Genomic DNA, 11,543 nt, shown 5'->3' on the forward strand with positions numbered 1-11,543 from the left:
CTCGGGGTTTTTACCTCACACTCGGGGTTTTTACCTCACACTCGGGGTTTTTACCTCACACTCGGGGTTTTTACCTCACACTCGGGGTTTTTACCCTCAAAATTACCCTCCCACCCGCAGGTCCCCGCTGCGCTCCGGCCCTGCCCGGCCCCGCCATGCCGCCCGCTCCCGCAGATGCCCTCAGGCCTCCGGGCCGCAGTGTGGCGCCCTCTGGAGGCCGCCCTGCGCCGCCCGCACTGAGCGGCCCCGCGCCGCACTACACTTCCCATCGTTCCACGCGCCGCGCTCTCCTCTCATTGGTCGGTGCCTCCCGCCTTGTTTACGTCACATCCGGTCTGCTGCTGGCCGCCATGTTGGCGGCGCTGAGGTGCTGCGGGCCGCGCTCTTTCCCCGTTGCTGTCTCTGGGGCCATTCCCGCTTGGAGCCCGTGGTTGGTGCCATCTCGGGGCCGCAAATCGCGGCACGATCCCCCCGCCAAGTCCAAAGCGTCGCGGCTGAAAGTACCGCCTCCCGTCGACCCCGCCGAGCTCTATGTGGTCACCGAGCGGTACCGTCAGCACCGCTTGGTGCTCAGCGCGCTCCGGTACCGACGGGGCTGAGAGAGGGTGGGGTGGGCGGGTGTGAGGCTGTTATTATGGGACAGGGGAGGTTTGGGGAGAGCCTGGGACTGCTGTGGGGATCTGTGTGAGGTGGCTGTGGGGCAGGAACGGGACGGCTGCGCTGTTTTGGGGCAGAAGGATAGGGATCAGGGGTTGATTGTGGGGCTGAGGCTGCTGTCAAGGCATGTAGTGGGTATGAGCACTGCTTTGGGGCAGGGTGTAATTTGGGGTGGTCCAGAGTGGCTGTGGGGCAGGGAGGTGGCTTTGGGGCAAGATGTGGGGTAGGGAAGTTCCTGGTCTGGCTGTGGGGCTGCTGTGGGGTGGGGTCAGGATGTGGGACTGTTTGGGGGCAGGGTATGTCACTGCTTGTGGGGCAGGGGGGAGTTTTGCAGGTCCAGGGTGGTTGTGAGGCAGGGACTGGGTATGGGGCTGTTGTAGGGTGGGGTCAGGATGGTGGAACTGCTTTGAGTACAGGAGGGCTGTGGTGTGGGGTGCTGGGTGTTGGGTATCGTAAAGGCAGAGGATGACTGGGGAGATTCTAGAGTGACTTTGGGGCAGGATCATGGTATGGGGCTGCTGTAGAGTGGGACCGGGACAGTGGGACTGTTTTAGGCCAGGATAGGGAGTTACAATGGATTTGGGACTGCTGCCAAGCGTGTGATTGGGTATGTGGCTGTTCTGGGGCAGGGGATGTCTGGGTGAGTCCAGAGTGGCAGTGGGGCAGAGGAGAGCCGGGGGCCAGGGGGGGTCTGAAAGCAATGTGGGGGAAGGACTAGTTATGGAGTTACATTGGGCTGAGGCTGCTTTGTGGCAGGGGGTTGGATATTGGACATCTTTGGGACAGGAGCAGACTGGGGAGATGTGTGGGGCAGGGGGCTGAATATGGGACCATGCTCAGTGCCCTGCCCCTTGGCAGCTCCATCTTCAGGTCCGAGGTGGTGCAGAGGAAGCGCAAGGCGCAGCGGGATGCGGAGGACACGGCAGCTCTGTCAGAGGAGCACCGGCTGCTGATGGCCTGGAATGATGCCGAGAACGCGCGGCAGCGGGCACGCAGGTGAGGGCAGGCGGCCTCAGTGTCAACTGCTGCTTCGAGTTGTGCCCCCGTACAACGGAATGAAACATCCAGTTAGCCAGGCCGTGCTTTTGTAAAAATAAACCTGAGTGATTCATCCCGCTAAGGTCGTGAAGTCCTGGTGTCATCCCATCCCCACCACGCCCACTGACCATGCCACGCCTCCACGGTTCATAAACACCTCCAGGGAAAGTAACTTCACCACTTCCCTGGGCAGCCTGTGCCAGTGCATTACCACTCTTTCAGAGAGGAAGTTCATCCTGATTTCCAACCTGAGACGTTTCTCTGTTTTTCCCCCCTACTCTGCTCCCATGGAGCCATCCCTTGGTCAAGCACTGGAAGTGCACTCAGAAAATCAAAGAAATCAGTGTATGAATGCAGGAAGAGGTTAAAGGGATGAGCCCTGTTGGTCTGCTCCTCCATTTCTGCTGCGCTCAGACTTGCAGGCATTGTGCATCAGAGATCGGTGTGTCTCACTCAGGACATAAGTAAGCACCCAACAAACATTTTCCTTTCTTTCCCAAATGGCAGAGAAGAAAGAATTAGGAAAGAAGAGGAGGAACGGAAGGTGCAGAAGCTACGGGCTGCGGAGAACAAAGCCAAAGTGATGGAGGCCTTTCTGAAGGAGAAGGAGAAAGAGGTTCTGCAGCTGCAGGTGAGAGCGGCTGGGGGCTGCTGGGCAGAGTGCTGCTGCCATCCTTGTGAGCAACTCGCTGGCAGCCCATGGGACTGCTGTGGAAGGCAAATGTTGGCTCCTTCCAGGAGCACTGACAGCGTGTGGATAGGAAGGAGCTTAAGTGAGGGCTCTGACAGCAGAGGGCGGAGTAATCTCAAGCGAGGGAGTTAAGGTGTTGTCTTTGTGGCTGGCAGCAGGGATGTGAGGTTGGCACCTCTGCAGGAGCCCCACAGCCACCAGCAGTGCGTGCAGAGGTGCTGGCAACCTGCTGCAGTGCCAGAGGGCAGATCCTAGCGACCCTGTGGGGCTTTCTCTGCTGGCGTGTGCTAACAGCCAACAAATCCCCTTTCCTGCAGGAGGAAGCAAAAACCTTCATCACTCCTGAGAACCTGGAGGCACGGATTGAGGAGTGCCTGGACAACCCTCGTAACTACAACTTTGCCATCGACAAGGAAGGACGCATTGTCAAGCGCACTGCTCTGTCCTAGCAGCTCTGTCTCATGGCTGAAGGGGATGTGCTGGCCTGGCCTCTGTCCAGAGGCCGGGGTTCTTCCTTTTAATGCCCAAATCAGCCGTAGAATTGATGGACAAACAGCCTGCTTCCTGTGCTGCTGTTGCAGAGGTAGGGGGGAAGGAGGGAAGTGGCATTATTTTGAGGTGCAGGGCAGCGGTCTGCCTCAGCCCTGCAGTGAGGCAGACGGGAGAAGGAGGAGGAGCTGCTGGTGTTCTGCTCTCATTGCTCTGAGAAGTGCTCTGCAGTTCCACCTCCCTCTGGTTGGATCCCTGCTGCTCTCAGCTTGGAGGTGAGGTGGAGCAAGGCAGATCCTCAGTAGTTTTGCACCAGAGGGATCTCATGCCTTTTGTCTTCTTCACTGAGCTAAGGCACCTCGATCTCCGGTCACTCTCCTTTTATCTTTGGCCTTCTGATTTGTTTTTCTGCACTCGATTGGTCTTAAATACGTGTGAGAAAAAGGCATGTCTGACACAGGTGAGGTTGTACCTGGGTCTTGCACAGTAACACATTACAGGAGATTGTATCTGACTGGTTTTGCACCCTTGCCTCTGTGGAACCCCGTCCTGCATCTGGCACAAACCCGTCCTGGCCCCGTGTGCCAGTGGCCCCAGCACTGTGCATTTCAGCCCCTCTGGATGCTTTTGATGGAAAACGAGGTCTGGATTGTTTTGTAGAAAACACAGGCACTGTGCTTTTTGTTGTTAGGTGAAATAAATCATTGTTTCTGTGTTTTCTGCTATGATGGAGTGACCTGTTGTTCCTGTTCAGCCTTTAAACCCTCCCTTGCCTTCCAGTACTTGAAGGGAGTTTATAAAGAGATGAGGGACCGATTTTTTTTGTATTATTTTTTTTTACATGATGTGATAGTGATAGGACAAGGGGGGATGGCTTTAAACTAAAAGAGGGGAAATTTAGCTTAGATGTTAGGAGGAAATTCTTCACTTACAGTGTGGTGAGGTCCTGGCACTGCTGCCCAGAGAGCTGTGGGTGCCCCATCCCTGGAGGTGCTCAGGGCCAGGTTGGATGGGGCCCTGGGCAGCCTGAGCTGGTGGGTTCAGGCAGCCTACCCAGTGGGACTGAAGGGACTTTAAGGTCCCTTCCAACCTAAACCATTCTAGGTTTTAGCACGACTAAATAAGAAAATTGCACAGAGGACATCTAAACAGCACCAGCTTACATGTCTCAGTAGGATCCTAGTGCTAAGCCAGGCAAGCATGAGAAAAACACGTATATATTTTTAATTCAGTCCAAGTTTTATTTCTAATGAAGAGCATCGCTTCAGTCTGAGTCATGGTGCCGGGTGCTGCGCTGGTGCAGCCCATGGGACAGCAGATCCTGCTGTTTTCTTCCCTCTATGCAAACAGCATTTCTTGGTTGCAAGATGAGTCAAGCACGCAGCCCTCTGCGCAGGGAGAGAAGAGGGAATCAGCACGAAGCAGCCCTCAGAGCCCCCTCCCTGTGCTGTTTTTAATAACATCAAACACCACGGCATTTGCTTGGTGCCCTGCAGCAGCAACATTCTCCTCAGTCACATCCCCCCTTCCCTGTTCTGTACCATAGCCCTGGGGTGGATGCGAGGCCCCCGGGCTGCCCACGTTGCTCACCAGTGCTGCAGCAGATGCCTGGTGCTGCACAGCTCGCCCCGTCCTCGCCGCAGGCTTTCCTCCCAGACTCGCAGGGCGTTGGCAGGAAGTTCTCCTCCTGGCACCGCAAGGTTTCAGAGGTGCCCAGGTAGCAGCCCAGCTCCTCCCCGCAGCAGATGTTGGGGCCGAAGCAGTGGCCCTTGTTCCTGGGGCCGCAGGGCAAGCACTGCTCGGGGCATTGAGGAACAGTGTTAGAGAGGGGTTGAGCCTGGTCTCCCTGCCCTCTGCCATCGCGTGCATCCTCTCCTTGCTCTCAGCTCTGTCCTCGCCCCAGTGGTTTGCTCTGGAAGGCCCTGGGTTTTGTTTTCATGTATATTTTGAGGGATGGTGGAAAGATCTTGGGTCTTTTCTGCCAGGTAGCAGCAGTAGGATAAGAGGGAATGGCCTCACGTTGCGCCAGGGGAGGGTCAGGTTGGATATTAGGAAAAAATTCTCCTAAAGAGTCATCAGGCATGGACACAGGCTGGCCAGGGAGTGGTGGAGTCACCGTCCCTGGAGGTGTTCAAGACCCATGGAGATGTGGCACGGAGGGACGTGGTGGGATGTGTTGGGTTTGGACTTGGTGCTCTTAGAGGCTTTTCCCAACCTGAATGATTCTATGACAGTCATGGATTTAGTCAAACTGCTGATTACATGCCAAATGAACCCCCCAGAAGTTAACATTCTACAGAAAAATGATGCCACTGCCCCATTGGAAGTGTTCTTTTTTTTTCCCAGTGTTGGGAAAAAGCAGTGGGTGCGCATCAGCATCCTGGTCCTAGCTGGCTTCTTTGCATCTCCCTTTTGGCTCCCCATCCCCAAACTGCTCGGCTTTGAGATTCCCCACTCTGAAACCCCATTCCTAAAGCATCCCTGTTCCATGCACCTCGCCTTGGTGTTTGGGAGGCTCGGAGCTGCCCGTGGAAGGAGGAAGGGGTGGCAGAAGGAAGGCAGATGCTCTCACAGCCCACCCAGCCCTCAGGGACTTACCTTCCTGATGTCCATGTCCGGCACGGCGCGCTTGCCCCCGATGGGGCAGTTCTGGATGTAACAAGCCGAGGAGAAAGCCAGGAGCCCCAGCAGGCAGATGATGAGTGCCTTGTAGGACATGGCTGCAGGATCAGGATGCTTCTGGGTCCTGTCCCGGCCAGCAGCTGTATTTATAGGGCTCCCTGCTAATTACACACGCCAGCACCATCGTCATTGATTTCCTTTAAAAAACACAAGGCATTGCTTTCCACACCAAAGGGCTTGGCTAATAGCTGGAGGTCGAGGACGTGAGGTCGGGGCCATGGTGCTGATTTTCTTAGTGGTTTTGTGTTTCCGTGTTCTGCTTGGCCAAACCCTATGGGTTGGGTAGGGTTGGAGTTTGGGGCCGTGTCCTTCTGGCAGCAGGGTGAATGGGGTGAGCTAAAGTGAAGCTCTTTGGCCAGGGTTCCAATCTCTTCTGGTGGGAGGAAGACCAAAGCCGGTGAGCCCATCGGCTGGGTGTGAAATGTGGTGCCTGGTCCTTCATACCCATCTCTACCTGGTGTTAGGGGATGCTCAGCGACTTGTGTGTCCCATCTGGGAGCATGGTGACATCACTGAGCATCCCCAAGCCCACCCCACCTTCTCAAAACTACCCAACCTCATCGGCGAATGCTTGAAAACCCAAATCTCCTGTAACTTCTGCCCTGGAGCCACACACGTGGCGTGAACACAGCCAGCCTCCCAGGCCTGGATCTCCCTGCCTTTGTTACTGCAATTAAGGGCTTCCTGACTTGAATAAATCCGCTCGCTCTGGACAACAGCTTACGTCTATGGAGACCGTGACCCTGGTCCTTCCCAGTGCCTGCTTAATTGGGGAACGCAGAGCCCAGCACCACAGGGCTGTCACCTCTGCCATCCCCTCTGCCCTGCGTCTGGTCTGCCACTTAGTGGGGTCATGTGGAGCAGGCTGAGGCTGCAGCTGGGGCACGGGGCTCCATACTGATGGGGTGGGATGGGGGCTCAGCACCGTGCTGGGGTGACGTGGACCAATGGGAGCTTCACCTCCCCGGGGTGCCACCTCCCCTTGGGGACATTATAAAGGCCAGCAGTTCTTGCATAGCAGCCAGATGCCAGCCCAGGGGGACGGGCGGATGAGGGGAACAAGGGACATGACTCCTTCTGGGGACACAGCCCCCCAAATGCTACCTGAAGCCCAGGAGCAGGGAACCCACAAGGGTAAGAGGTTTAGGCAGCATCTGCCCCAACAGCTCTGGGCTTGGGGGCATTGTGGGAATGATGTGGGAGCAGTTTGGTGAGCAGTGGTAGGATCGCTGCCATGGGAAGATAATATGTGTGATTAGGTTCAACTGGGAACACAAAGCTTGCAGGTTTGGGGTGTTTGGGTTTTTGAGTTTGAGGTATTTTGGGAAGATGATAGCTGGGGTTGGTTCAACTGGGAACCCAAAGCTTGCAGCTTTGAGGGGTTTGGGTTTTTGGGTTTGGGGTATTTGGGGAGGATAATACGTGTGGTTGGGTTCAACGGGGAACCCAAAGGTTGCAGCTTTGAGGGGCTTGGGGTATTTTGGGAGGATGAAACGTGGTTGGGTTCAACCTGGGTTTCTGGGTTGGGAGGTTTGGGGTGGTTTTTCTTCATTTTGTCTCATTTAGGATGTTGGACATGGCCCAAAGCCACACGTTGCTGACAGGGATGAGATGTGATCCCACTGTACGAGGTGTAAGCCCCAGAATTAAGTTGGCTCTGCCAGGACCCGAACGCCAAATCTTCACTTCCCAAAGGCAACCAAGCCCCAGAGCATCCCAAAGTGCAAGGAGGTAACGGCAGTGGCATCCAAAGGCACATTTCCCATTCCGAATCTGGGGACAGAGTGTGATAGGGGGGTTGGAATCCATGGATGCTGGTGGGACCTTGGGGTGAGGATGGATGGCCAGACAGACCTCCAATCATGGCTTGGGATGGGATTTTTCACTTTTAGCACCAGGGGGCACCAGCTCAGCAAAATCCCTGTTGAATAGGAGCTGAGCCTCCAAGGTGGTAAACAGTGGAAATAGGAAAATGGGTTTGGGGTGTCAGATGAAGGCACAACACTCCCCCACACGGCCCCCCACCCTGCCCATCCCCAAGCCCCCAGTGTACCCTGGAGCTCCGCGCTGTCCCCCATTGTCCCCAACACCCCAGACAAAGCCAGCACAGTGCAAGAGGACTTTATTAGTTCTTCTATTTACAAAGGGGTCTGCTGACATCCCGGCGGCTCAGAGGCCGGGCTGCTTGCCCTGCTGCTGCCTGTTGGCCAGGTGCATCAGCCGCAGCAGCAGGTCCCCAGCTGCCCCATCCAGCACCGTCAGGTTCTTCTCTGCCGCCTCTTCTGCCTGCTCACTGCCCTCCTCCAGGCACACGGCGTCCACAGCACATGTGTCTGCAATGGGGAAAGCATCACAGATAGGAGCAGTTGGTTTCGGATCATATAGAATGAGTTGGGTTGGGCTGAGTTGGGTTGGGTTGGGTTGAGTTGGGTTGGGTTGAGTTGGATTGAGTTGGGTTGGGTTGAGTTGGGTTGGGTTGAGTTGGGTTGGGCTGAGTTGGGTTGGGTTGGGTTGGGCTGGGTTGGGTTGGGCTGGGTTGGGGTTAGATTGAGTTGAGTTGGGTGGTGTTGGGCTGGGTTGGATTGAGTTGGGTTGGGTGGAGGGACCTTAAAAATCATCTGATTCCAATCGTTGAAGTGGTGGAGCAGCTCAAACTCCAGCTTTGTCGCTCGCATTAACCAGGGAGTGGAGATTTTTTGTGGTTTATGTGCCCAGCAGGGGAATGTCTCATGGTGGTGATGTGGGAGGGAGCTCTGAGCCCCATCTCTCTGTCCCAAGCTGGGGACATCACCACTGCTGCTCTGTGCCTCAGTTTGGAGAATGCTGGTTCTGAGGATGAGTGCTAATTTTGGGGATGCTGATTTGGGGGGGGGGATGTTGGTTTGGAGGATGCTATTTTGGGGAGAGATGCTGATCCCTTTGGAAAGCACCAGAGCACTCGCCAACTCTTTGCAACCCCCAAGCCACCCCCACTCCCTATTAACCCTTCCCACCCCAAACCTCCCCAGCTCCACCCACTCCCCATCTCCCACCACCGAGCGTGAGCACCCCCCAAAACTCCCCCCAGACCCCATTACCAGCGCTGCAGCAGACGCCGTTGGCAGCGCAGCGCCCGTCGGAGCCGCAGGGCTGCCCACCAGCCTGGCAGGGTGAAGGCACGTAGTCTTCCTCAGCGCAGCGCCGTGTCTCTGCCGTGCCCAGGTAGCAGCCCAGCTCCGCACCGCAGCAGATCCCAGGCCCAAAGCAGCGACCCCTATTCCCGGGTCCGCAGGGCAGGCACTGTGTGGACAGAGCATCTTTCACTGCCCATCCTCGAGCTCAGAGACCCCACAGAAGGCCTATTCTACGGGCACCGCACAGTGACGCCTGGCCTGTCCCCACCTTTGCCATGTGACACGGTGGCTTGTTCCAATGCCACTCTTCGAGTCCCCCTTTGTCCCCACCACGGATGCTCCTGTGTCCCCAGCTCAGGCATCACTTTGCGGACCAAGCTCTTGGCCGTGTCCCCCAACCCAAAGGGAGATGGGCACCAACCAGCAGGTGCCAACAACACCCAGCAGGTGCCAGCAACACCCAGCAGGTGCCAACACCCAACAGTTGTTGGGGACCCTCCACACCCCACAGAGCCCCCAGTTACCCCCGTGCCCCCGTACCTGCCGCAGAGCTGTATCACCCAAGGCCCGCTTGCCGCCCCGGGGGCAGTTCTGGATGTAGCAGGCGGAGGACAAAGCCAGGAGACAGAGGAAGGAGAGGGGCAGGGAAGGCTCTGCCATGGCTGAGTGTGCCCGGAGTGGTGCCTTGCCGTTCGTAGGCTGCGCTGTGTGTCTGGCACCGTGCTGTGCCGGCGCCTATTTATGCCCCTGTTCCCCCTTCCCAGGGGGAGGAGGAGGAGAAGGAGGGCGGGCTGTTGTTTTTTTCTTCTTCTTTTTTTTTCCCCCCTGTTTTCTTTCCCAAATTGCATCCAAGTGAATCTGTAATCGAGGTGATTCAGTGCAGAAGCGCACGCGGCAGCGCTCGGGGACTGCAAATCCCCTGAGCTGCAGCAAATCTGAGGGCACAGACCCCCAGCCTGGACACAGGGGGGATGTGGGAGTTCAGGAAGGGCTGAGAGTTTGGAGGGGGCTGGATTGGGAAGAGAAGGTTTTAGGGGTGTGGGTTTGGAGGGTATTGGTTTAGGGGGGATGCTCGTTTGGGAAAGGATGGTGGTTTGGAGGATACTGGTTTAGGGAGGGATGCTGGTTTGGGGGGTGCTGGTTTAGGAGGGTGCCTGTTTGGAGGATGAGGGTTTGGGATGAAATGTGGTTTTGGATTATAGGGGTTTAGAGAGGGATGCTGGTTTGGGAAGGGATGTTAATTTGCAGTGTACTGGTGTATGGAGGAATGCTGCTTTGGAGAGGGATGCTGATATGGAAGATGCTGGTTTAGGAGGGAACCAGTTTGGAGGATGCTGGTTTGAGGAGGAATACCAGTTTGGAGGAGGAGGATCCGGGGAGGGATGCTGGCTTGGAGGGTGTCAGTTTAGAGAGGGATGCTGGTTTGGGAAGGAATGCTACTTTGGAGGATGTTGGTGTAGGGAGGACAAGAGTTTGAAGGACGAGGATTTGGGGAGATGTGATTTTGGAGGATGCTGGTTTAGGGAGGGATGCTGGTTTGGAGAGGAATACCAGTTTGGAGGAGGAGGATGTGGGGAGACGTGTGATTTCGGAGGGCACTGGTTTGGAGAGGGGTGCTGGTGTAGGATGGATGCTGGCATAGGGAGGATACTGGTTTGGAAGACGAGGATTTGGAGGATGCTGATTTAACGGGGATGTTGATTTGAGGGTTGTTCGTTTCGCAGTGGTGCTGGGTCGGAGGATGCTGCTTTGGGAAGGGATGCTAATTTGGAGGTTGCAGCTCTGGGAGGGACGTAGCACTGGGACCAGAGCTGGGCTGCACGCAAACACCCGTGCTGGACCATGGAGCACCATGATGCAAAGACCCCCACCGCAACCCAGGGGACAGCCAGCCCCCGCCATGAATATTCCTACCGGTCCCATGTTCCCTCTCAAAGCAAAGCAAAGCTGAGGGCGACCTCGGCGACGTGAAATTAATATGCAGAGGGGAATCAGGCTCCTAACGAGCATCCGCCGTCCTGGTCCCAGCGGCGCTGAGGAGGGGCTGCGGGAGGGATGGGGATGGGGCAGGGGGGATGCTGTGATCCCGCTGCTGGGATGGTTTCTTGCCCCTCAGCACCCCCCTGAAGCCGTCTGCACTAACGATGAGGTATGGAGGCAGAAAACTGTGTAAAAAAAAAGGGCTGCGAAGGGGGAACTGAGGCACAGAGGGGTAAGGGCGAGCTCACAGCTTGGGGTGATGCTTACGGTGTTGGGGATCCCAGTCCCGACCTGGGATGGATGCGTCCCCTGGGGGTGTTGGTCTTGGGTTTGAAAGCTCAGGGATGAGGGCAGTGATGAATCATTAAGGCTGCACCTTAATGACCAACATCGTTAGCGCTGGGCAGCCCAGCCCAGCCCACCCTTCCGTGCTGCTCACAGCGGGTGCCCAACCCGCTTGCGTCGCAGGGCCGGGGAGGATGCGAAAGCACTGGGATGGGAAAACTTGTCTTTAAAGAAGCCCAAATGTCATGTCTAAATTGGGCATTTCGCGCTCATGCTCTGTCTCTTCATTACTGTATCGTAAAATTACATTAGCCGGAACGAGCTGCATTCAAATGACTCTGTGTCTGGAATGATAACGCGGGAATATGAGATTAAAACGTAATTATGCTCTTTAAAGTCAAGGAAGGTTAATAAAATGTTTTCCAAGTTGCAGAGGCTCCGCAGCCGCAACGCAGAATCACTTATTGAAATCAAGGGGAGGACGGGGAAGGGATGGAGCCGGGAGGGAGAATGCACGCGGAGCACAAAAAGAGCGTTTGGGGGGTGAAAATATCGGGGTCACGGTGGGGGGATGTTGGGAGCATTCAAGCAATGGGGCCGTGGGGAAG

The 11,543-nt window shown here is 56.2% G+C and overlaps 3 protein-coding genes across 3 annotated transcripts in view; 1 reads left to right on the forward strand and 2 right to left on the reverse strand.

The window, feature by feature from the left end:
* Positions 1–3,600, forward strand: part of MRPS26 (mitochondrial ribosomal protein S26) — a 13,929-nt gene extending 10,329 nt beyond the window's left edge. The window contains exons 3-6 of the mRNA XM_021394509.1: positions 121–583; positions 1,516–1,653; positions 2,203–2,326; positions 2,704–3,600. Coding sequence (XP_021250184.1) covers positions 121–583; positions 1,516–1,653; positions 2,203–2,326; positions 2,704–2,835 — 857 coding nt within the window. The 3' untranslated portion in view covers positions 2,836–3,600. The remainder of the gene's footprint in view (positions 1–120; positions 584–1,515; positions 1,654–2,202; positions 2,327–2,703) is intronic.
* On the reverse strand, positions 4,094–7,002 carry LOC110397758 (neurophysin 1-like). The gene is made up of 3 exons (XM_021394519.1): positions 5,474–7,002; positions 4,466–4,670; positions 4,094–4,263 (listed from the first exon to the last, which is right to left on the reverse strand). Exons 1-3 carry the CDS (start codon positions 5,591–5,593, stop codon positions 4,214–4,216), a joined length of 375 nt encoding a protein of 124 aa, XP_021250194.1. The 5' UTR covers positions 5,594–7,002; the 3' UTR covers positions 4,094–4,213.
* Positions 7,663–9,492, reverse strand: LOC110397757 (vasotocin-neurophysin VT). Its single transcript, XM_021394518.1, has 3 exons — positions 9,211–9,492; positions 8,635–8,836; positions 7,663–7,890 (listed from the first exon to the last, which is right to left on the reverse strand). Exons 1-3 carry the CDS (start codon positions 9,328–9,330, stop codon positions 7,727–7,729), a joined length of 486 nt encoding a protein of 161 aa, XP_021250193.1. The 5' UTR covers positions 9,331–9,492; the 3' UTR covers positions 7,663–7,726.

This window comes from Numida meleagris, chromosome 4 (assembly GCF_002078875.1).
Source record: "Numida meleagris isolate 19003 breed g44 Domestic line chromosome 4, NumMel1.0, whole genome shotgun sequence".
Lineage (NCBI taxonomy): Eukaryota > Metazoa > Chordata > Aves > Galliformes > Numididae > Numida > Numida meleagris.

Bases quoted from the DNA above. Each gene is read 5' to 3' on its own strand.
- LOC110397758 (XM_021394519.1), bottom strand. From the start codon at position 5,593: ATGTCCTACAAGGCACTCATCATCTGCCTGCTGGGGCTCCTGGCTTTC. The intron at 4,671-5,473 runs GTAAGTCCCTGA...TGCCCCGAGCAG, and splicing joins CGGACATGGACATCAGGAAG to TGCTTGCCCTGCGGCCCCAG. The intron at 4,264-4,465 runs GTGAGCAACGTG...CTCCCTGCGCAG, and splicing joins AGGCATCTGCTGCAGCACTG to AGGGCTGCGTGCTTGACTCA.
- LOC110397757 (XM_021394518.1), bottom strand. From the start codon at position 9,330: ATGGCAGAGCCTTCCCTGCCCCTCTCCTTCCTCTGTCTCCTGGCTTTG. The intron at 8,837-9,210 runs GTACGGGGGCAC...CTGTCCACACAG, and splicing joins GTGATACAGCTCTGCGGCAG to TGCCTGCCCTGCGGACCCGG. The intron at 7,891-8,634 runs GTAATGGGGTCT...TCCCCATTGCAG, and splicing joins CGGCGTCTGCTGCAGCGCTG to ACACATGTGCTGTGGACGCC.